Here is a 19571-nt window from a genome sequence, read left to right as displayed (position 1 = left end):
AAACAAGCATTTAATAATCATGATAATAATTTATGTTATAATAAATGTATTAAAATAATAATTATTATTATATTTTACAGAACAACAGTAAAACTACACTACTTGAATGGTTGTCAAAAGTTAAACCATTGAGCTTTTATTTTTGCGGACAACCGCAGGGAGACCTTATCGCATCTCTTTGTTGACGAAAACAGCTTTATAAACGATTTTCATGATGGATGTTGCATTCCAAATGATAAGCGACTCAAACACACAGCACTTGCAGAGTAGCATTAACTGTGAATCAATGACCACAGAGCTGTTACAAAACTCGGAAACATGCAGCATGTCAGACTATATAGGCTATTATATAATTACATCATAACCTTTGCGATTTGATGATCGCACTAAGCTATATCATATTAACCAGCGAGTAGCACAGTTTCAGCCAATTTTTACTTGCATTTGGCGCTTTGAACCCTGGCTAACATGTCCCAAGCTCGCACTGCGCTGTCAGGAGCAATCCGTGCATGAAACAAATGTATTAGGGGGCGTCTCAATCAGCTCCCTAGTTCAGTAGTTAGGGCACTGATCAGAGAATCAGTCAATGGGCCGACTCCCTGATCAGTGCCCTGACTATTGAACTAGGGAGCTGATTGAGACGCACCCTGTAAAGACGCACAACTGTAAAATTTTTCAGTTTATTTAGCAATTGTTTAAGGCCATTTCACAATTTCATTCATCATACAGTAACCAGCACACCCCCACCTAACCCCCCACCAGCACAAAACCATTTTTTCCTGGGATTCACGCAATTCACGTGTCATACTTTTCAGGGTGGAAAATACGGAAATCCTAATAAATACGAAAAAAAATCACATCCCTGAATATGGTATTTAGGAGTGGGCGATATAAGAGTTAAACATTTCTTGTGTATACCATATTTTGGGATAAATTTGCAAGGCGGCAAAGCACCAACAGCTTTCCCTTGTTTCAAAATCAAGCAAATGATTACCATTTTTAACTAAAAAGAGAGAAACCTGACCTGTTTGAATAAAAAAAACGGTCCACAAAACAGTATTTGTAATTTTAAGAATTTTGTAAAAAATAAATAAAATAATGATAAATATATTTTATTGCAATTATTACAATAAAATATGCATTTATTTCATTGCAAAAGTTGATTTACATAAAAATGTGCACAGCGTGCTATTGTTATCGACGAAAACTGAGAATATTTTTCTTTCTGCTTATTGTCTACCCATGTCACTCTCATTTTACTTTGCGTTAAAAGCACAGGGTCAAGTTGAAGGCTGTGATGTGTTTCTTTATTTTTACCTTGCGAGGTGACACACAGACTGGGCGCAGAGAGCGTGGCGTCACTGGTGTAAGCGGAGCACAGGTTCTCATTAGAGGGGGAAGGCTTGAAGGATTGGAGCAGAGGGCTACTCCCCCCATCTATCATCCCCCCAGGGGCCAGGAAGGCCTGCTGGGGAGGGTACACGGAGGGAGCACTCTGTGCAGATAAAGTGCTGGTTGCTGTAAGACCACACACAAAAACATATAGAAGTGCTGATCAGAGCCACGACACAAGACGCAAACACAGATTTGAAGTTGCTGGAACCAGATTCACAAGAATTTTCAGAAGAAAGAAGTTCTAAGAAGAAGAACACTAGAACCCTTTAAACAGGTCAAATGGGTCATGTCCAATCAATGACACTAACACCGCTAACATGCAAAGAAGAACATTAAGCCAGGGTCTAAAAGATTAGTTCACATTTCCTGATAATTTACTCGCCCCCATCTCATCCAAGATGTTCATGTCTTTCTTTCTTCAGTCGAAAAGAAATTAAGTTTTTTGAGGAAAACATTCCAGGATTTGAAGGGCTTCCTTGGGTTCTGCACAATCCCAGCTGAGGAATAGGGTCTTATCTAGTGAAACGATCTGTCATTTTATAAAAATAAAAATGTATATACTTTTTAACCACAAATATGCGACTTCTGTGTTGTGCTTCTTCACGGCGTATGATGTCATCATGTCGGAGAGGTCACGCACATGAAGTAAGTGGAAGTACCGACCCAGTGTTAAAAATTAATGTGCAAAGACTAAATCAAATGCCCTTTACAAAAATAAAGGTAAAACAATGATGTCGGACAATTTTAAAGTTGGAGGAGAACATGAGATGGAGGTTTTCGGTACTTCCACTGTCATACGTCGTAAAGAAGCACAACACCTAAGTAGAGCATTTGAGGTTAAAAAGTATATAAATGTTTATTTAAAAAAAAAAAAGACAGATGGTTTCACTTGATAAGACCCTATTCCTCAGCTGGGATTGTGCAGAGCCCTTTGAAGTCCTACGAAACCCTTTGAAACTGCATTTATTTGGACCTTCAACCCGTTGGTTGCCATTGAAGTCCATTATTAAGAAAGAAAGACATGAACATCTTGGATGAGATGGGATGAGTAAATTATCAGGAAATTTCTTTTTGAAGTGAACTAATCCTTTAAGAATGTACAGTGTGAAATACCCAGAATGAATTGTTAACCGCAGGTAAATTATCAGCAGTGTGAAATGTGAAGCAAGATAACGCAGGATTCCTTTTTACCCGGGGTTTAGAGTTGACCCAGGGTTAAATATTTAAAGTGTAAAAAGCCCTATTGGAGGCTATCCTATAAGTTTTTATGGAATTCAAATTCTCTCTTTAGGTTTTGTCTTTAGAACAATTTTAAGAAAAAAGATAAGAACATTCTTAAGGATATTTTGTATTCCCCAAAAAACGTCAATTGATCTGCACAAAAAGGCAACCTCTGATCTGCACAAAAAAGCAAAGAGGAACAAGTGAATACCTGGCTGTACAGGACTCTTGCTGCCCTGGGAGCTACCGCGGCTGGATTTGCTGCTTTTACTCTTGGTGGGACGTCGTCTGCGGCCTGCTGGGTTCACCACGGGTGGGTTGACCATGGGGGGTGGAACTTTTCCCAATCGGGAAAAAAGGGCATCAATCTCTGCCTTCTGTCGAGTGTACAGGGCCTGACTCTCTATCATGTGCCTGGGAGAAAAACAAGGAAATCACAATTACACTGCGTATCTTCCACCTAGATTACACCATCCCAGTTCCTGTTATAATGTATTAAAGGGGTCCTATTATGCCCCTATTTACAAGACGTAAAATAAGTCTCAGATGTCCCAATGATGTGTGTGTATGTGAAGTCTAAGCTCAAAATACCCCACAGATCATGTTTTATAGTATGTTAAAATTGTCACTTTTTGAGGGTGATCAAAAGGGAACCGTTTTTGTGTTTGTCCCTTTAAATGCAAATGAGCTGCTACTCCCAGACCCCTTTCAAGAAGAGGACGGAGCTTCAAGAGCTCGTGTTAGCAGCTCCGATTACCTCATGCCTCACCCCCTTTGTTTTGAGTTTCCAGGGGCAGAATTTATGTACATCTTAGGGTTTCATTTCCAACCCGGGAATTAGCTCGTTGTAGTCCCCACCAGCCGTTTGTGGTAATCTTTTAAAAAGCAATTTCTGTAAAGGTAAATATCTCCCTTTCCACTGAACTTTGAGCGTCGTAACTTTGCAGATGTTGTTTTTGCTCAAACAGCAACAATACAAACAAACTAAAGTAAAAAAAAGTTAAATCATAATCATAAAGGACCCCTTTAATCAAAAACAAACATACTTCTCCCTCAGCTTGCCGACTTCTCTCTTAAAGTCCTCATCTTCAAACTCTGAGTCATTGTCGCTGCTGAAGTAGGAGCTGACAGAGTTGTTGAGGCTCCCTGGACTCTGGGCTGGACCGTTGCCCACTGCTGGATGGGCTTGAGGTGCTGGCTGGGGTCCTGGGGCTGCTGGAGCCTCATCCTGTGCTTTGCACACTGAGAAACGCCCCACCTTCGTGTCCGTTTTGGTGGTAACCTGGAAACGGCCAATGGTGGTGGGCTGAGGGTGGGATGTCATCTGGTTGGTAAGAGCAGGGAGGCCGTCGACAACATCTGCTGCCGTGTTTCTGAGGGGAGAGGAGGAGGTTCGGTGCAGTGTGTTTTCGGGGCTAGAGAGAGTGGAGGAGGAGGAGGATGATGAAGAAGAGGTGGTGGTGGAAGATGATGACGTGGAGGATGAGTCAAAGGACCCTGCGGGAGCCTGCGAGGCGTTCTCATCAGGAGCCACTGACACCTAAACGAGAGAGAGAACAAGAGTGCCACCTGATGTCATACACAAACACTATGACAAACACTATTTTATAACAAAATATTATTAATTTGACTGCACTGACTGATGATGACATCACTGTTTTTTTCAGAACTGCTTTATAGATGAAATGAACTAATTAAATAATCGATGATCTTTACAATGCAATTGAATCAACACTGAGCTGACTTCAACTGAACAACGACGTACAGGTGAAATTAATCATTGCATCATTGAATTATTTTAATATTATCACTGTAAAGATGCTTTGAAATAACCTGTTTTGTATAAAGCGCTATATAAATAATAGTGACTTGATTTGACATATAAACGCATTCCTGTCATCACATTGCGAATGCAAGGTACCTGGAATCGTCCCAGTTTGTATCCTCCGGCTGTAGTTGCAGCTGCTTGCTCATCATCCAGAGAAAACGGAACTGAAATAGCATCATTGTTAATAAGCAGAGCTGATAATGAGCTTGTGTAATATGAGAAAGTGAACAGGCTTTGCTGTTGTCTGATTAAAGAACAGGTAAAAGTAAAGTAAAACGTCAAAACCTACCTGGCTGTCCTCCAGGTGGCATCCCAGTAAAAGATGACTACAGGCAAGAAAAAGATGAGATTTTGATTACAGAGTCAGACATTTTAAATTATTTACATTAATGATTTAAAGTATTCCTCTTGGAGCAATAAGTTACATGCTCTCTCTATTACAACAGAGATTTGAGGAGGTAATTCTCTGGTTTATTGCAGTATAGGATTTGAAAACCACTTCTTTTATCTATTCTTTGTGTATGGAAAGTTCCAGTGCCAACGTTTAACTGCAATAAATCAAATCAGACAGATCTGGCACTTAATACACTTGTGCTGGTGTTTTTCAGCCAGACCCCTGTTGGTATGCGTGTACCTGGTGCGTGACATTGCTGACTGGGACGGTCTCTGGACTCAGTGCCCGTCTCAGCTGGGCATCTAGATCCTCCAGGGGCTGCTGGGACTAAATAATCCATTTCAGCAATTAGTTAGGTTCACTTAGCCCCAAGAAACATACACACACGAAAACTCGCTCAAACACTTATTACTCATGGCAAGTGCACACAGATACAGCAGGGGAACTGTGTATCTAATTAATTTCTGCATGAGACGATCTCTTACAGTAAGTAAAGGGTCAGATGACCACTGCCTGGAAGAACTGAATGCTTTTAATCCAAACTGAGGCTTCCTTTCATGTTCCACATAAAATGGAGAGTAAATCCTTTAATTGGCCCACGCTCTGCAGTTGCTGAAATGTTTTGTTCAGGTTGGCTCGCGGCTGAGTGCCATCACAGTTTTCAATTCAAAAGTGATGGATGAAAATATCACATCAAATCTACAGGATTGGAAATGTCTCTAAGGTTTAGTGTATGAATCACCTTAAGCAGAAGGACTTTCTTCGAGTATGACATGAATGCAAGCAGGGTTCAATTTGGAGCGAGAAAAATTATATAACATCTATATTACTTTGATTATTCGAGAATCGTCTGAAATCAAAATTCATCCACAACAAGCTAAAAGATAAAAAATGACATGATAAAAATGTAGGGTGATTGTTCAATTAGAGCCACTTTTGACTACTTGAAATCCTCAAATATTAAATAAAAAAATGGGAAGTCAAAGAATCTGGGTGAAAACAAAACAAAGGGCAAACAATAATTTTTTTAAGGCAAATCTAATCTCAATCAAACCAGGATGACTGCTATTGTGAAACTTTAACTTGTTTTTTCTTTAAAATCGTACAAGGAGACAGAAAAGCACCTTTATATTCCATTTACCAGTCATAAAATAATTATTGTTAAAAAATGAGTTTGCCATTTGTATCACAGTCCCAAAAACACCAGAACATTAGACAAAACACTGAAAATATTTCATGTGTAATGTTGTTGTCTTAAATCACATCTTTCCTGTTCTCCACCCGTCAACGGCAGAGAAAAAGAGAAAGAGCAGCAAGTCAGAGTTAATGAGTGTCACAGGTCATGCTCCTAACAGGCCTCAAAGGAAAGCTACGCCATGCAGTGGTTTGATTCTTATGCGATTAAAAACCTTTACTCATGCTCTGCGTGTTTTACAGGAATGAAACTATATAAAAACAGAGAGAGACAGAGAGAGAAAGAAGAAAAGGGCACCTGAGTTAAACAAGGTCCTGGGAAGGGTGGTAGGTGCTCTGTGGGCGGCGTGCCAGCCTGATCTGGGCCGACAGGCAACACCTAATGAATGAAGACGGAAGAGAAACTAAAGCACTGTAAAGAACGAGAGCTGGCAGAGGTGCCGATGAACCGCCACAAGCTACATGCAGCATAAGAATGTGCGTTATGTTTGGGAGTTATTCAAAGCTGTACACAAAATATGACTAGAGCTTTGTTATAATATTACAGAAAAATGTCAGTTGAGTTATATAGTATTCATGTAGGATTACAACTATGTCATGCATTTTGTCAGTCATGAAAGAAAACATGCAGAAATTGGGTTTGACTACAAAGTCATCCAGTTTTTCTATACAGTAGTTAGGGGTTTGAGAGAAGGAGGTTAAAATGTGATGTTAAAAACAAGGAAAGTGTTCTGACCATGTACCATGATTTGCATTGTGTCATTATTTCCATGACTGTTGATCAATCGTTCACTCACCGGTAGTCTTGATAGCGGAGCTTTGGATGGAATTGTCTGACTGTAGCCGACTGGGGTGGATCCATTGCCCATGGAGGTCATTGGAGAGCCTGTGGGCTGACTGGAGGAGTTGAGGGGTAAACTAGTGGGAGGGAGAGGGGTGCCACTTGGGGTGGAGCAGGAAGTTGGAGAGGAGGTGCCAGGGACACTTGGGGCCGCCATGGGGTCAGATGTGACATCAGACTGGGCAGAGGGCGGACCAGAGCCCAGGTCCATGAAGAGTGACCGCAGCTTCTTATCTAATGCTTGGATATCATCGACGCCCTTTCCCTGCGGGTCGCTGTCGCATTCCACACAATGTGTGTGACTCTGATTGGCCACGGTGGAGGTCTGAGGTTGGCTGTTCACGGGAGTGGGCTGCACTACTGGTATGTTGGTGGTAATCGGCTGGAGGGTGGGCACTTGTGACTGAGCAGCCGAGTTGGGAATAACTGTGTCGGGGATGGTGGATGGTGCGAGCTGTGGTGTCTGGATGACTGTGGTGGGGATGGTGGCTGGTGTGAGCGGAGCTGAAGTGGAGGGGATGGACGGCTGTTCACCACTGCCAGATCCCAGAGGAGCCGCAGGGTGAGTGAGCGGGGCTACATTACTGGAAGGTACAGGCATGGGGACTGAGGTCTGGGGGAAGGATGTGGCGGCAGGCACAGCTGGCATTGGCAGAGGGGAAGGATTTGAAATAACACTGATGATGGCAGGTACAACCTGACTTTGAGGCAGAGGGAGTTGAGAGTGGGAAGGAGGGGAGGTGATTGCAGAGGAGGTAAGGGTAGGAGGAGGAGATGATGACCCTGGAGGGTTTATGGAGACAGAGGGTAGAGATGGTGAAGCGGTCAATTCAGAAGACGCTGGGGGAGAGACAACCGGGGCGGTGCTAGAGGGCAAGGGTGTTGTGGCAGGCACCAGAGGGGGCATGGAGGCATGGAGCATTGGTGGTGCAGTGCTGGGACCCGGGTCAAATCGGCCTTGACGCATCTCAGAGAACGCCTGCTGCAGACTGACTGCAGATGCAGACATAGAAAGCCCCAAGACAGGCACTGCAACTGACATAGCTGATAAAGAATAGAAATTCAAGACAAAAATGAGTATGCAGTTACATAATTTGTCTAACATGCTACATCTAGTCTAGGCTATTTGTATTGGGTATGAAAGCAGACATTACATAACAAAAAGGGATTGAAAGCAGTTTAATGATTGGTAGATATAATTCTTAGGAGCTTGAAGTCAGATGGAGCTTTCTCTTTACATGAACTGATAGAATTGGGCAGAGTGGCAACATTTGAAAAGATGTTTTAAAAAGAGTTTGACAAATAAGATTTGTAGTATAAGCAATGGTACAAATATCAAACCTATTATGAGGGCATGCAGTAATGTACATGAGAGGATCGTTTTTACAGTTGACATTTTAATTTTGATTTGATAGGGTTTTAATTATTTTAATTATGTATTTAAATGCATTTAAGTTGTGTATAATTGCGGCCAGGTTGTGACCACAAAGGTGTAAGTTGGGGATGTGATGGAGGCAGTATTTAGCAGTTTAACTGCTAATCTAAACATATACATCTAATGGATATTGTGCCTTTTTATGAGTCAATTTAACCTGTATAATTCGATTTCACATATTAAACTCACAGGATGAAGGTTCTTCGCGAAGAGGGATTGTGGGTGGGGGTGCGCTAAAGAACTGATCCTTCAGTCTGGATTCAGGCACTGGACTGACAATAAACCTGCGGCCTGCGGAGTGCACCACCTGGGCAGCTGAACTAGGCGCCACACCTGGGAGAAAAAGTGGAGGAGAGAAGACCTCAGTTCTGAATCATCATTAACAGGGGACATTAACTTGTTTTACATGCTAGGATTGTAAGCTGTACCTTGTTCAAGAGGCACCGATGTGGTGGGCATATACTGCTCGTTATCACTGACCATCTGTAAGATATTGTTAAATGTGATGTTCACAATTTCACAAAAACCATTTAATCAATGTGATGTCCTATTGCTTTGTTTAAATAGGAATAAAGACAAATTTGATGTTTCACGAATCATGCTTGACAGATATTAAATATTATCTAACATAAAATGGACATATCATGAAAATAAGCTAGTTTTAAACACATTAATGTTTAATTTAATGCTAGAAATAAAAATCACTACCTCATACAAATAAATGCAAAATAAAAAAAGCACAAACTGTAATAAATAATCTAACCATTTTGTTGATCATTTTCCGATTTCACTAATATTTTGTGTTGTTTTTTTACCATAGATGGTCTTCCATCTGCAAATGGCAATTTTATTCACTGCTAGGCATGGAAATACTAGGAGTAAAACTATAGGCTGTGAAGCTTTTTAGAAGGACGTACCTGGCTGCGTTCTCTCTCCACACCTTTCTCATCGGCTGTCTCTATGACCTCTCGGATCTGCTCAATGAAGGACTCACGCTCGGTCTCTAAAATGAACTCACTTTGTACCTAGGATATCCCATGAAGGAAATAATACCTCTTCTTAATGAGTTTTGGCAGCTCACAGTGTATTTTGGCTACAGAAATGTAATTTTATTCAACACCAGCTTTTTGTCACATTAATCAAGATCAAAAGAAATAAGTTAATTTAGCATATCTGGTCAGTATTAAAAACACGAGGGTGGTGTTTCAAGTTACCATTATCTGTGCAATTTCCTCTGGGTTATCGCCATCGAGATCAAACTTGAAAGTCACCATTTTCCTGTTGTGCGTTTCTAATTGACACTCCGCAACTCTATCGCCCATGCTGGAGATCTGAAACAAACATGATAGAAGTTTGTTCAGTGTCTTTGGTTTTTCCACCACCATCAAAAACCAATAAAACAAACAATAAAATAAAAATGCCAAAATATTGGACATACATTAAGAACATTGAGCTTGGCCTTAGAGGTCTTTTCATGGCGTGAACGGCTGCGCACTGATCTGCGCTGGTGACGTTTGGCAGAACGACCTTCATGCCTGCCACCCGTTACGCCTTCATTACCATCACTGAGCCCAGATGCCACATCAGAATGACAGCTAAGGGGGAAAAAAAGAAATCAAAACACATGACGACTTCAGTAATACAGCACAATGTATTCTGGATCTATTGTACTGATAAACAGTTACACGTTGTGAATCTGCTAAATGGTGATTCTTACCTCTCCACAGCAGGAGTTTGGAGTTGTGACAGCTCGGTTGTCAAAGTCTGAGAGACGCTATGAGATGTCTGGAATAACAAATGTCAAAAACAAAAGGAATTATAATAGAAAGAGACAAACAAATAATCAAATCAAAGAAGACGAAATAACAAAATGTGCATGTCTAAATAAAAAGCATAACTGCTTCAGGCAAAGCCTGCATGTTTTTTTATTGTGTTTTCCCAAAAAAATAGGTCTTATTTGACAGCCAAGAAAATAAAGGACGCTTTGTGAAGACAGCTTAGCAGCTATGCTTCACAGACAGAAAGAGATAACAAGAAGTATGAAATGTCAACACAATTGCTTTTCCCTATGAAACAAGCAAAAACTGTCTGCACTGATGCCTTTGGGGCCAGTTCGGTCCATTCCAGGTACCTGCACTGGGGTGTTGGCTGGCAAACATGGATGTTCGGTTGGGGAGGGGACTGTGGCCACATGGATGGTTGGCACAGGTGTCACTAGAGGCGGTACCAATTGGGGTAGATGGGGCAGCAGCACTGACGGGGACGTGGCTGGCACAGACACGGCTGCCGGGCACATCAGCGCATCAGGCACTGGTTGTTGTGGAAACGGGGAAACTGCTATAGTTGGCACGCAGAGAGCCGCACTGCAAAGCTGAGGGGAGGTAGGAGAGGGGTAGCACGGTCAGATCAGTGGTTGGGAATATGGAGAACGAGGGAAATACTTCTGCAAGCACCGACCGGTGGAGATGGAGACGGCAAGGCCAGTTTATGTGTGAGAGGAGTGATGTCTTAATAAACCGCAGGAAAACAATCACAAGATCAGACCACATGAGAGACAGCATGCCACGGGGTGAATGGAGGATCATAACGACCACAAGCAAAACACACATGAAAATCAAACTATAGTTTTAGTGCCAAACGTTTATTAGATTAAGTTAGGAGTGGCTCCTCTCTAAGTGCCAATAAACGCTGTCACAGTCAACAACACACTCAAAAACAAAATCCAAAATCCAACACCACATCAAACATATAACCCAATTTAACTGAGGAACCCACATCTGATAAATCACAAGTAATCAACTTTTGTTTTGTGCCACTACAGTGTACCTGCACATCCAGCTTAAGGGAAAACAATTGATCTGCACTAAACATTGGGAACTAAACAGAGGGACTCATCTCACTACAAACGCAATTGACAACCATGCAACATACAGGCAGAAACATGCCAGAAAACATCAATCAATCAACAGCAAAGCTGAGGCACTTCAGAAAGAGACAGCCAGAGTGTTGAGACAGAAAAAGAGGGAAAGTAAAACAGAAAGAAGAAAAACTTCTGCGCAGTAATTTACCATATTTAAAGTACGAAAGCATACTTTTACTTCTCTAATGTGATTTGTAATATTTCAGAGTGCAGCAAGATATTTATGTATCAAGATAAAATTGTATGCATGTGTGTGTGTGTGTGTGTGTATATATTTATATTTATATTTATATATATATATATATATATATATATATATATATATATATATATATATATATATATATATATATATATATATATATATATATATATATATATATATATATATATATATATATATATATAAATAATATTCTACATTAAATATAATGTTTCAGTAGTAATGTAAAATAATAAATATTGAAAGAATAAATGTTTTCACTTCACTGTTTTCTATTGTCATACATATACATACACTATATTGCCAAAAGTTTTGGGAAACCTGCCTTTTCATGCACATGAACTTTAATGACATCCCATTCTTAATCCATAGGGTTTAATATGGAGTTGGCCCACCCTTTGTGGCTATAACAGCTTCAACTCTTCTGGGAAGGCTTTCCACAAGGTTTAGGAGTGTGTTTATGGGAATCTTTGACCATTCTTCTAGAAGCGCATTTGTGAGGTCAGGCACTGATGTTGGACGAGAAGGCCCGGCTCGCAGTCTCCGCTCTAATTCATCCCAAAGGTGTTCTATCAGGTTGAGGTCAGGACAGTCAAGTTCCTCCACACCAAACTCGCTCATCCATGTTTTTATGGACCTTGCTTTGTGCACTGGTGCGCAGTCATGCTGGAACAGGAAGGGGCCATCACCAAACTGTTCCCACAAAGTTGGGAGCATGAAATCATCCAAAATGTTAAGCGTTCCTTTCACTTGAACTAAGGGGCCAAACCCAACCCCTGAAAAACAACCCTACACCACAATCCCCTCTCCACCAAAGTTTACACTTGGCACAATGCAGTCAGGCAAGTACCGTTCTCCTGGCAACCGCCAAACCCAGACTTGTCCAAAGGATTGCCAGACAGAGAAGCGTGATTTGTCACTCCAGAGAACACGTCTCCACTGCTCTAGAGTCCAGTGGTGGCGTGCTTTACACCACTGCATCTGACGCTTTGCTTTGCACTTGGTGATGTAAGGCTTGGATGCAACTGCTCGGCCAAGGAAACCCATTCCATGAAGTTCTCTACGCACTGTTCTATGAGCTAATCTGAAGGTCTGTAGCTATTTAGTCAGCAGAAAGTTGTTGACTTCTGCGCACTGTGCGCCTCAGCATGCGCTGACCCCACTCTGTGATTTTACGTGGCCTATCACTTCGAGTTGCTGTTGTTCCCAATTACCACTAACAGTTGACCGTGGAATATTTAGTAGTGAGGAAATTTCACGAATGGACTTATTGCACAGGTGGCAACCTATCACGGTCCACGCTTAAATTCACTGAGCTCCTGAGAGCGACCCATTCTTTCACAAATGTTTGTAGAAGCGTCTGCGTGCCTAGTGCTTGATTTTATAAACCTGTGGCCATGGAAGTGATTGGAACACCTGAATTCAATGATTTGGAGGGGTGTCCCAATACCTTTGGCAATATAGTGTGTGTGTGTGTGTGTGTGTGTGTGTGTGTGTGTATATTATATATATATATATATAACACATGCGATTCATTTAAAGTCCTTAACGCGTTAAAATAATTTAACACAATTAATGCAAATAAATTACAGGAGTACGTGAAGCTGCGTCATTAACATAATTTTCGTCACGCAGTTAGATGATGTTAGAAGTCGGGAGTTTATCACAATCACATTGAGCATCTACAAGCACCCGTAACCCTGGTAAGAGGAAATGTCCATTCTAATTCTTTAACCCGATTCTGCTTCTCTGTTTGTGATCAGGCCATTTTAAACTGTTAAAATCTCGGGAAGTTTTCAGTGATCCAGTAATTTAATTCATTCAAACAGTCCAAAACAGCGCTAATGTAAAGAAGGCTAGGCTGATCAGACATATCAGAGAGAATAGAGACTCACATTGCGCTTTTAGTGAATTGTTCGTTCCAGTGTGTGCTTTGCTTTAAAACACAAGCTCTGTTGTATTTTGCGATGGTTTCCGAAGAGCGCAATTTGGTGACGTACAGGAGTCACATGGTTTGTTGTTTGTGCATCAGACACTCACACGCTTACTGTACATGTGCGTGCTCACGATTATTGATCGCACGCTGCATTCATGTACAGACAATGAATTTATTATATTATACAGGGTTCCCACTCTTTCACGAACACCAGATTCAAGGACTTTCAAGGACTTTTTAAAGCACCTTTTATTTTAAATCAAGCACAATAAATACAATAAAGATGGGTGTGTTACTGCCAATATATCAAATACCTACTGTACCGGTGTCTATCATTAATGCAGTAACGCTAAGGCATATACTGACAACTAAAATACAATTTCCAAAGAGGAAAAATTTCCAATTTTACAAAATCCAATGAGGAAAGAGGCTGGTGTACAAGAGCGAGCGAGTTTTAACGAGAGATGCAGTTTGCAGCTCTTATTCCTGCTTTTAACATTTATTTCACACTAGTTTTAGTTTTCTTTTTTATAAATCATTACTTAATTAAAACATTGAAATATAGAGATAATGTTGAATACATGAATTTTCCAATTAAATTAAAATATATGGACAAGTTAGTTGTTAGGAATTAAAAATATGCAAAATATTTATTAAATCACCTGTACATGTACCTTTTTAAAAATCAATTTGAAGGCTTTTAAGACCTGCATATATTATATTTAACATATATATTCGTTGCCGTAATAACGGCCCAATTCAAATGTTTACGTGCTTTTCTTCTTTTTATTTTTTGAGCGGTGATGAAATATTGCTCTTGTAAATACTTGCCAGAGTTTCAGTAAAGAAAGTCTAGATCTTTAAAATGCAACCATACGGCGGCCTGCAGTGGTCAAAAAGGGTATGAACAGTGAATTTTGAAGTGATATATTCTTGAAAACTCAGAGATGTGGATTGGGACAGCAATTAAATTACCACACAAAACCTTGGTGTTTGTCTAAATTCGGTCTGGGATTTTTACGCAGATGGTGGGAGAAAAACACTGACATTCTGGATTCAGATGGCAATAAAAATCAAAAACTAGCCCCTGTCAATGATGAAAATACCTTACGACCCCACAAGAAACAATTACCATCCGAATAGGGCTTTTGACAGTAGATGGCGCTTATGGAACAGCAGAAATATATTGAAATAGATTCCTCCCGTAATGCTGTTTTGTTCTGGCTTTGGCAGTGCATGAAGGCCAATTTTTGTTATAGCACCATACTACTCTAACAAAATGCTGTTCATGCTTAATTCAAGCACTTTCAAGGACCTATGTTTGTTTCCAAGTACTTTCCAGGCCTGGAATCCATGTGTCTGAAATTCAAGAACTTTCAAGTACTTTCAAGAAGCGTGGGAACCCTGATTATAGAATTATATGGACTCCTTTTATATATATTATTCTCCCAGCATATATATATATCAATTAATTAAGATGATTTTTTAAGTTTCATGTTAGCTTCTAGCATGATTTTCTAACATCACATTTGATTGTACCTGTGTGGGCTGGGGGCCGGGCTGGACCTGCGTCTGAGAGCTGCTCTGAACCACAGTGCTGGGAGGCTGTTGGGGAGCTAGCTGTTGGGGTAGCGATACACCTGGTTGGGATGTCAGCACCAGAGAGCCCTGTTGCGTAACAGCAGCCTAAAAAGAGAAAAAGCATTCTCACATGAAGCATTTACTTGACACCACATAACTTGATATTAGGCTCGGATGGAAACACGGAGTCTTAGAAAGCTAGTTAATTTGAGGATCACATGCAGTCTGGTCCCAACCAACTCATCCTACCAGGCCTATGTGACTAAAAGGAAAGTACCACCAGGTTAAAAGTAAGTCTATAGGCAACATGCCCAAGACAGAAAATAATTTTGACTCATCCTTTAGTTTGTAAAAACAAACAAAACATTTCCGTTTTCATTCACAACACTGCACTTGACATGCGAGTCTACGGGGCAAGGCATTGCACAAGAAAGTAATACCGTAACACATAAGAAGTTCAACCGCCCAGAACAGCATTCCAAACACTAAAATAAGCACTTAAAAAAACCTGTGGAATGTCTTGCCCTATAGACTTTCATTGTAAGTACATTACAGCAAATTAGATTTTTGTTTTTACAAACCGATGTACAAAAATATGGTGGTAATCATCAACAGCATATCACAAATGCTGTAAATATTGTTAAAACTGGAACATACATATATAAAAACTTTAAATAACTTACCTTAAGGGGAAAAACGCATACAAACACTAAATCTTAATTTAAATTAAATTTCTACGCTAATTGATCTTGATCTGGGTCTTCAAGATAATAGTCACATTGACAAGCTTCCTTTCCAAGCCTCACAGAGCTACATTTTATTTTATATACCTCATTATGCAATAATGAAATGACAAAACTAAAGAGGGCAAGGCAAAGAGTTCAAAAAGAAAGGTCAGTAAATGTGAGAAAGAGGGAGAGAGAAAAAATTAAAGAAGCAGAGAAAGAGAGGAATGGGGTTTTTCTCTACCTGCGAAGGGAGTGCTTGGACGTAGTAAACTCCATACTATAAGAAACAAATACAACACAGCATAAGAGAAAGCCACCTCTGATGTCCACAGCTTTCACACGCAGGAGAGAATCCAGAGAGATTCAAACAAACAAAAAAAAACTCAAAAAGGTCTCTTGGCCATTATTGAAGCGCCATTTATGCTAATGAAAGGGGGGAAGTTGATTCTGATTGATCAGGCACATTGATCTTACCTGTTGAGAAGCAGAGGCGGCTGATGGGGTGCTGCAGGAAACCATAGACATGGCACTTGTAGACTGAGAGATGGGGACCTGCACCTGTTACGAATATGAAAAGGAATATGGGGGCAGGCGAGAAAGTGAGAGAGAAACAGAGAAAGAGATATGGCAGTGGTGGAGAGATGAAAAAAGAAAAGAAAAGACAAGTCAAAACATGCTGGTGGCTACAGCAAAAACAAAAAATGACTTTCAAATACTGACCATACATACACAAAATGTGAACACTGAGCAATGCACTCAGGTCACCATTCACTTTTTGTGTATGTCTTTCACATCTCACGATTAAACAACAAACAAACATAAGGTGTTAGCTGGGGAGCGAGTAGCTTCATGCATGTGACTCTACATGATTCTGTAGTTGGGTAAATGTTATAAAAAATAAATTAAAAAAAGCTCAGGGAAGCATGTGGAGTTGTTTGTATAACCAAGGAAGCATCTCATAAAATAGATCTGACCACTAACACTGCTCGATTTGACCACTTTCCCCTCCACGTGGAGAGTTTCAACAGAAGCCACCCTTAGAATGCTACAAATATACTTGTCCTTCAATTTCTCTTCTACGAGGTACAGACAAGTATAGTTGCTCCAGACGTAGATCACCTTACCTTGGCATTACACTAAAGAATATTCATTATTAGCAAGAAGCTTAGAGAGCAGCAGGAAATAAGTAGGATGATAAGAGGATGAAAGTAACAGTGGTATAAAAGATAAAGTGAGGCAGAAAAGGTGTATAAAATAAGGGCGGAAAATGGGACTGCAGGATGACATTGATAATGCCAGCCTTCTAAGGGTTAAAAGATGACTTCTCAGCTTTTGAAGTTAAATGTCCTAAAAGAATTCAACAAATGCTGGCTTCTTGTGCAAGTAGTTCTTTACTGAGGCTGTATCACGAGCTGTTTCCTCAACAAAGACAAAAAGTCACTGAGAACTGTTTTAACCATTTCCAGCCAACTATAATGTAGCAGTAGATCTAAAAAGCAGCTGTTATGGTAAAATACAACAAAAAAAAAACATTATTTTTTTTTTGTAAGAAACATTAAAAGCAAGATTAGAGGTACCTTAAAGAGACAAGCAAACCTGTCTAAACCCCCTGTTTGTGTTGTATGTGTGTGTTTGATCATACAAATCCTGCATTCAAGCCTCTTTTACCAGTGAAGTATCTTACAATCCTTTAAAAACTGATATTTCAACTACTGAATGTTGGTCTTTATCCATAAATTAATTTGAAAGAGGCAAACAAAATTACAGATTTGTATGTCATGTACAGATATGTAGTTTTACATGATATCTGTACAAACACACAAGTATCATATACACCATTATATGAACATACACACAATATAATACTTACACTTGGCGTCTAAAATGAAAATCAATGGAAATAAAACAAATCACACTGTCTAATGGAAGATACAGAAATGTCTTGGCACAAGGGGATTTAAAAAGCAGGTTTATGCATTTGCTCAATGCACCTTGTAAACCTTTTTGAGCCCTAAATTATGGCTGGAGAGGGTTAAAACCACAACCACGGGACAAAAAAAATCAGGTAACTGAGAGAGAGAGACAGGGAGTGCTTGGGAAAGGTGAACGATAACGAGTATTTCTAGGTACCAAGGTAGCGCCGTGATGGGACAAGGCAGGCTCGTGGTATGTGATGTCCTGTGGAAGGGATGGTTGACGGGCCCAGGTACTGTGCAGAGCACTGATGTGTGAAGATGGAACAGTGGACGATTCAGAGGGTGGAACAAACAGAAACATCGGTTGACTGGGTGGGTGTCCGTCACTGACATTGCTTCCTCCATCTATTTTGTAGTAAGAAGTTTGTGGGATGGATTGAGCTGCAGAACAGTCTTGAGTTTGATATAATGTATGAGGCGGAGGCGAGTGGAACTCCCCAGCATCAGAGGAGGTCATGGAGTCGCTTGAAGGCTCAGGACTCAGCTCTTTAGGTCCATGGAGAAGCAGACTGCCTGGAGGAAGGGGCAGCTCAGGGCTCACATAGCTGTACAGTTCTTCGGTGACGGGCTGCAGTCGACCGCACAAGCCTGGGTTGCCAGCCGCTTCCTCCAGGTTAAGGTCCATGGAGCCCCGCCGGGCTCGGTAGAGTCTGGATGCCAGCATGGCTGGGTCTGCCTGTAGGCTGTGCATGTGGAATTCAAAGGCGGTGCTAGGCTCGGATGCATGAGCCAACACAGGTGGTGCGGAATGAGGAAATGAGTGGGGCTGATATCCTGGATCTGCAGGTGTGGTTTGCTGGGGCGCAGAGGTGGAGCTAGATACACTCATGGTAGGTAGTTGCGGGATGGGGCTGTGGGTCAAGCGCATGTGGCTTTGGACGTGAGGGTGTAGGTAAGCTGTACCAGGCTGTGATTGAGTCTCATAGGCCAAGCTGGCGGCAGCAGCAGCAGCTTGCATTTGCTGATGGAAGCTGATCTGGCTTATCTGATGTGCAGTCATAGGGTAGCCACCATAGGCCATGGCTTCAAGATGGTCCATTAAAGCAGCCTGGTTGAGGCTGAGTCTGCGTACAGTTTCCTCTTGCTCAGCCCTCATATCCTTATATCCGTATAGCGTCTCTGTCGGGGGCTGTAGGTGGAGTGGCTCAGCCAATCTTTGAGCTGCTATCCCGGGCATCATGAACCGGGCGGGTTCCACACCGACTCCCAGGGCCTCCACACCAGAGAACGGGTGCAGACTGCTGCCGTAGCTCCGGTGGAAGGCGGGCTGGAAATGACGCGTGTGGGCCTCTATGATGGAGGTGCTCTTACGCCGCTGCACGTTGAAAGGTTTAGGTGGGCAAGATGGCGGAGGGGAGAATGAGACGGGCCGTTCCGGGATGGTGGGGAAAAAGAGCGGGGGCTCGACCAGACCCGAGCCTCCTCCACCGTACGGCTGACTCACTGATTGTGGCTGCAGTGACAATAACATATAGCATCTTTGTGAGGAAGTAGAAAAAGCAGCATGACAAAATTCACAAAGCAAGAGGAAAAACAGAAAGAGAGAGAGAATATAAAAAGATAACAAGTGAAAAAACAGCAGATAATATTCATACCATCAGGCAAAGATGACAATAGAATAAATCAAGAGATGTTTAAATGCTATATGAGGTGTAGAAACATGACAGCGACAGATTTTCAATTAAATACAGATGCTTCACCGGCGTGGGGCCAAGGAACTATTTTTAATGATTGCAGTTCATGCCGATCTGTATTTAATGTGAGCACAGGGTACCAGCGGAGTGGGCCAGGGTAACACGGGTATCTGAAAAGGATTTTAAGATTGACCTGTAGTCAGTAAAAAAGCAACCCTGAACCTTTAACTCACAAGAAGAGATCAAAAAATAAGCTATTTGCACT

The 19571-nt window shown here is 41.2% G+C and overlaps 1 protein-coding gene across 13 annotated transcripts in view; it reads right to left on the bottom strand.

Moving 5' to 3' along the window:
- The window catches only part of wnk1b (WNK lysine deficient protein kinase 1b), an 82833-nt gene that overhangs the window by 9267 nt on the left and 53995 nt on the right, over positions 1–19571 (bottom strand). For 5 of the 13 annotated variants that reach the window (XM_079818024.1, XM_079818029.1, XM_079818030.1 and 2 more), the window contains exons 10-27: positions 16171–16254; positions 15938–15973; positions 14927–15073; positions 10440–10679; positions 10026–10093; positions 9747–9903; positions 9523–9639; positions 9226–9333; positions 8737–8791; positions 8498–8641; positions 6830–7917; positions 6331–6411; positions 5079–5165; positions 4734–4770; positions 4538–4608; positions 3663–4156; positions 2828–3030; positions 1318–1518 (exon numbers count right to left, since the gene is read on the bottom strand). In XM_079818024.1, the coding sequence (XP_079674150.1) occupies positions 1318–1518; positions 2828–3030; positions 3663–4156; positions 4538–4608; positions 4734–4770; positions 5079–5165; positions 6331–6411; positions 6830–7917; positions 8498–8641; positions 8737–8791; positions 9226–9333; positions 9523–9639; positions 9747–9903; positions 10026–10093; positions 10440–10679; positions 14927–15073; positions 15938–15973; positions 16171–16254 (3418 nt within the window). Of the gene's footprint in view, positions 1–1317; positions 1519–2827; positions 3031–3662; positions 4157–4537; positions 4609–4733; positions 4771–5078; positions 5166–6330; positions 6412–6829; positions 7918–8497; positions 8642–8736; positions 8792–9225; positions 9334–9522; positions 9640–9746; positions 9904–10025; positions 10094–10439; positions 10680–14926; positions 15074–15937; positions 15974–16170; positions 16255–17826; positions 19126–19571 lie in introns of all 13 variants that reach the window. The other 8 variants (XM_079818034.1, XM_079818036.1, XM_079818025.1 and 5 more) reach the window with 5 other exon arrangements.

The sequence above is a fragment of the Gobio gobio genome, assembly GCF_949357685.1.
Source record: "Gobio gobio genome assembly, chromosome: 5".
In the NCBI taxonomy this organism is placed as follows: domain Eukaryota; kingdom Metazoa; phylum Chordata; class Actinopteri; order Cypriniformes; family Gobionidae; genus Gobio; species Gobio gobio.
The sequence above is the reverse complement of the archived record's forward strand: the minus strand, read 5'-3'. Positions and strand labels throughout refer to the sequence as shown.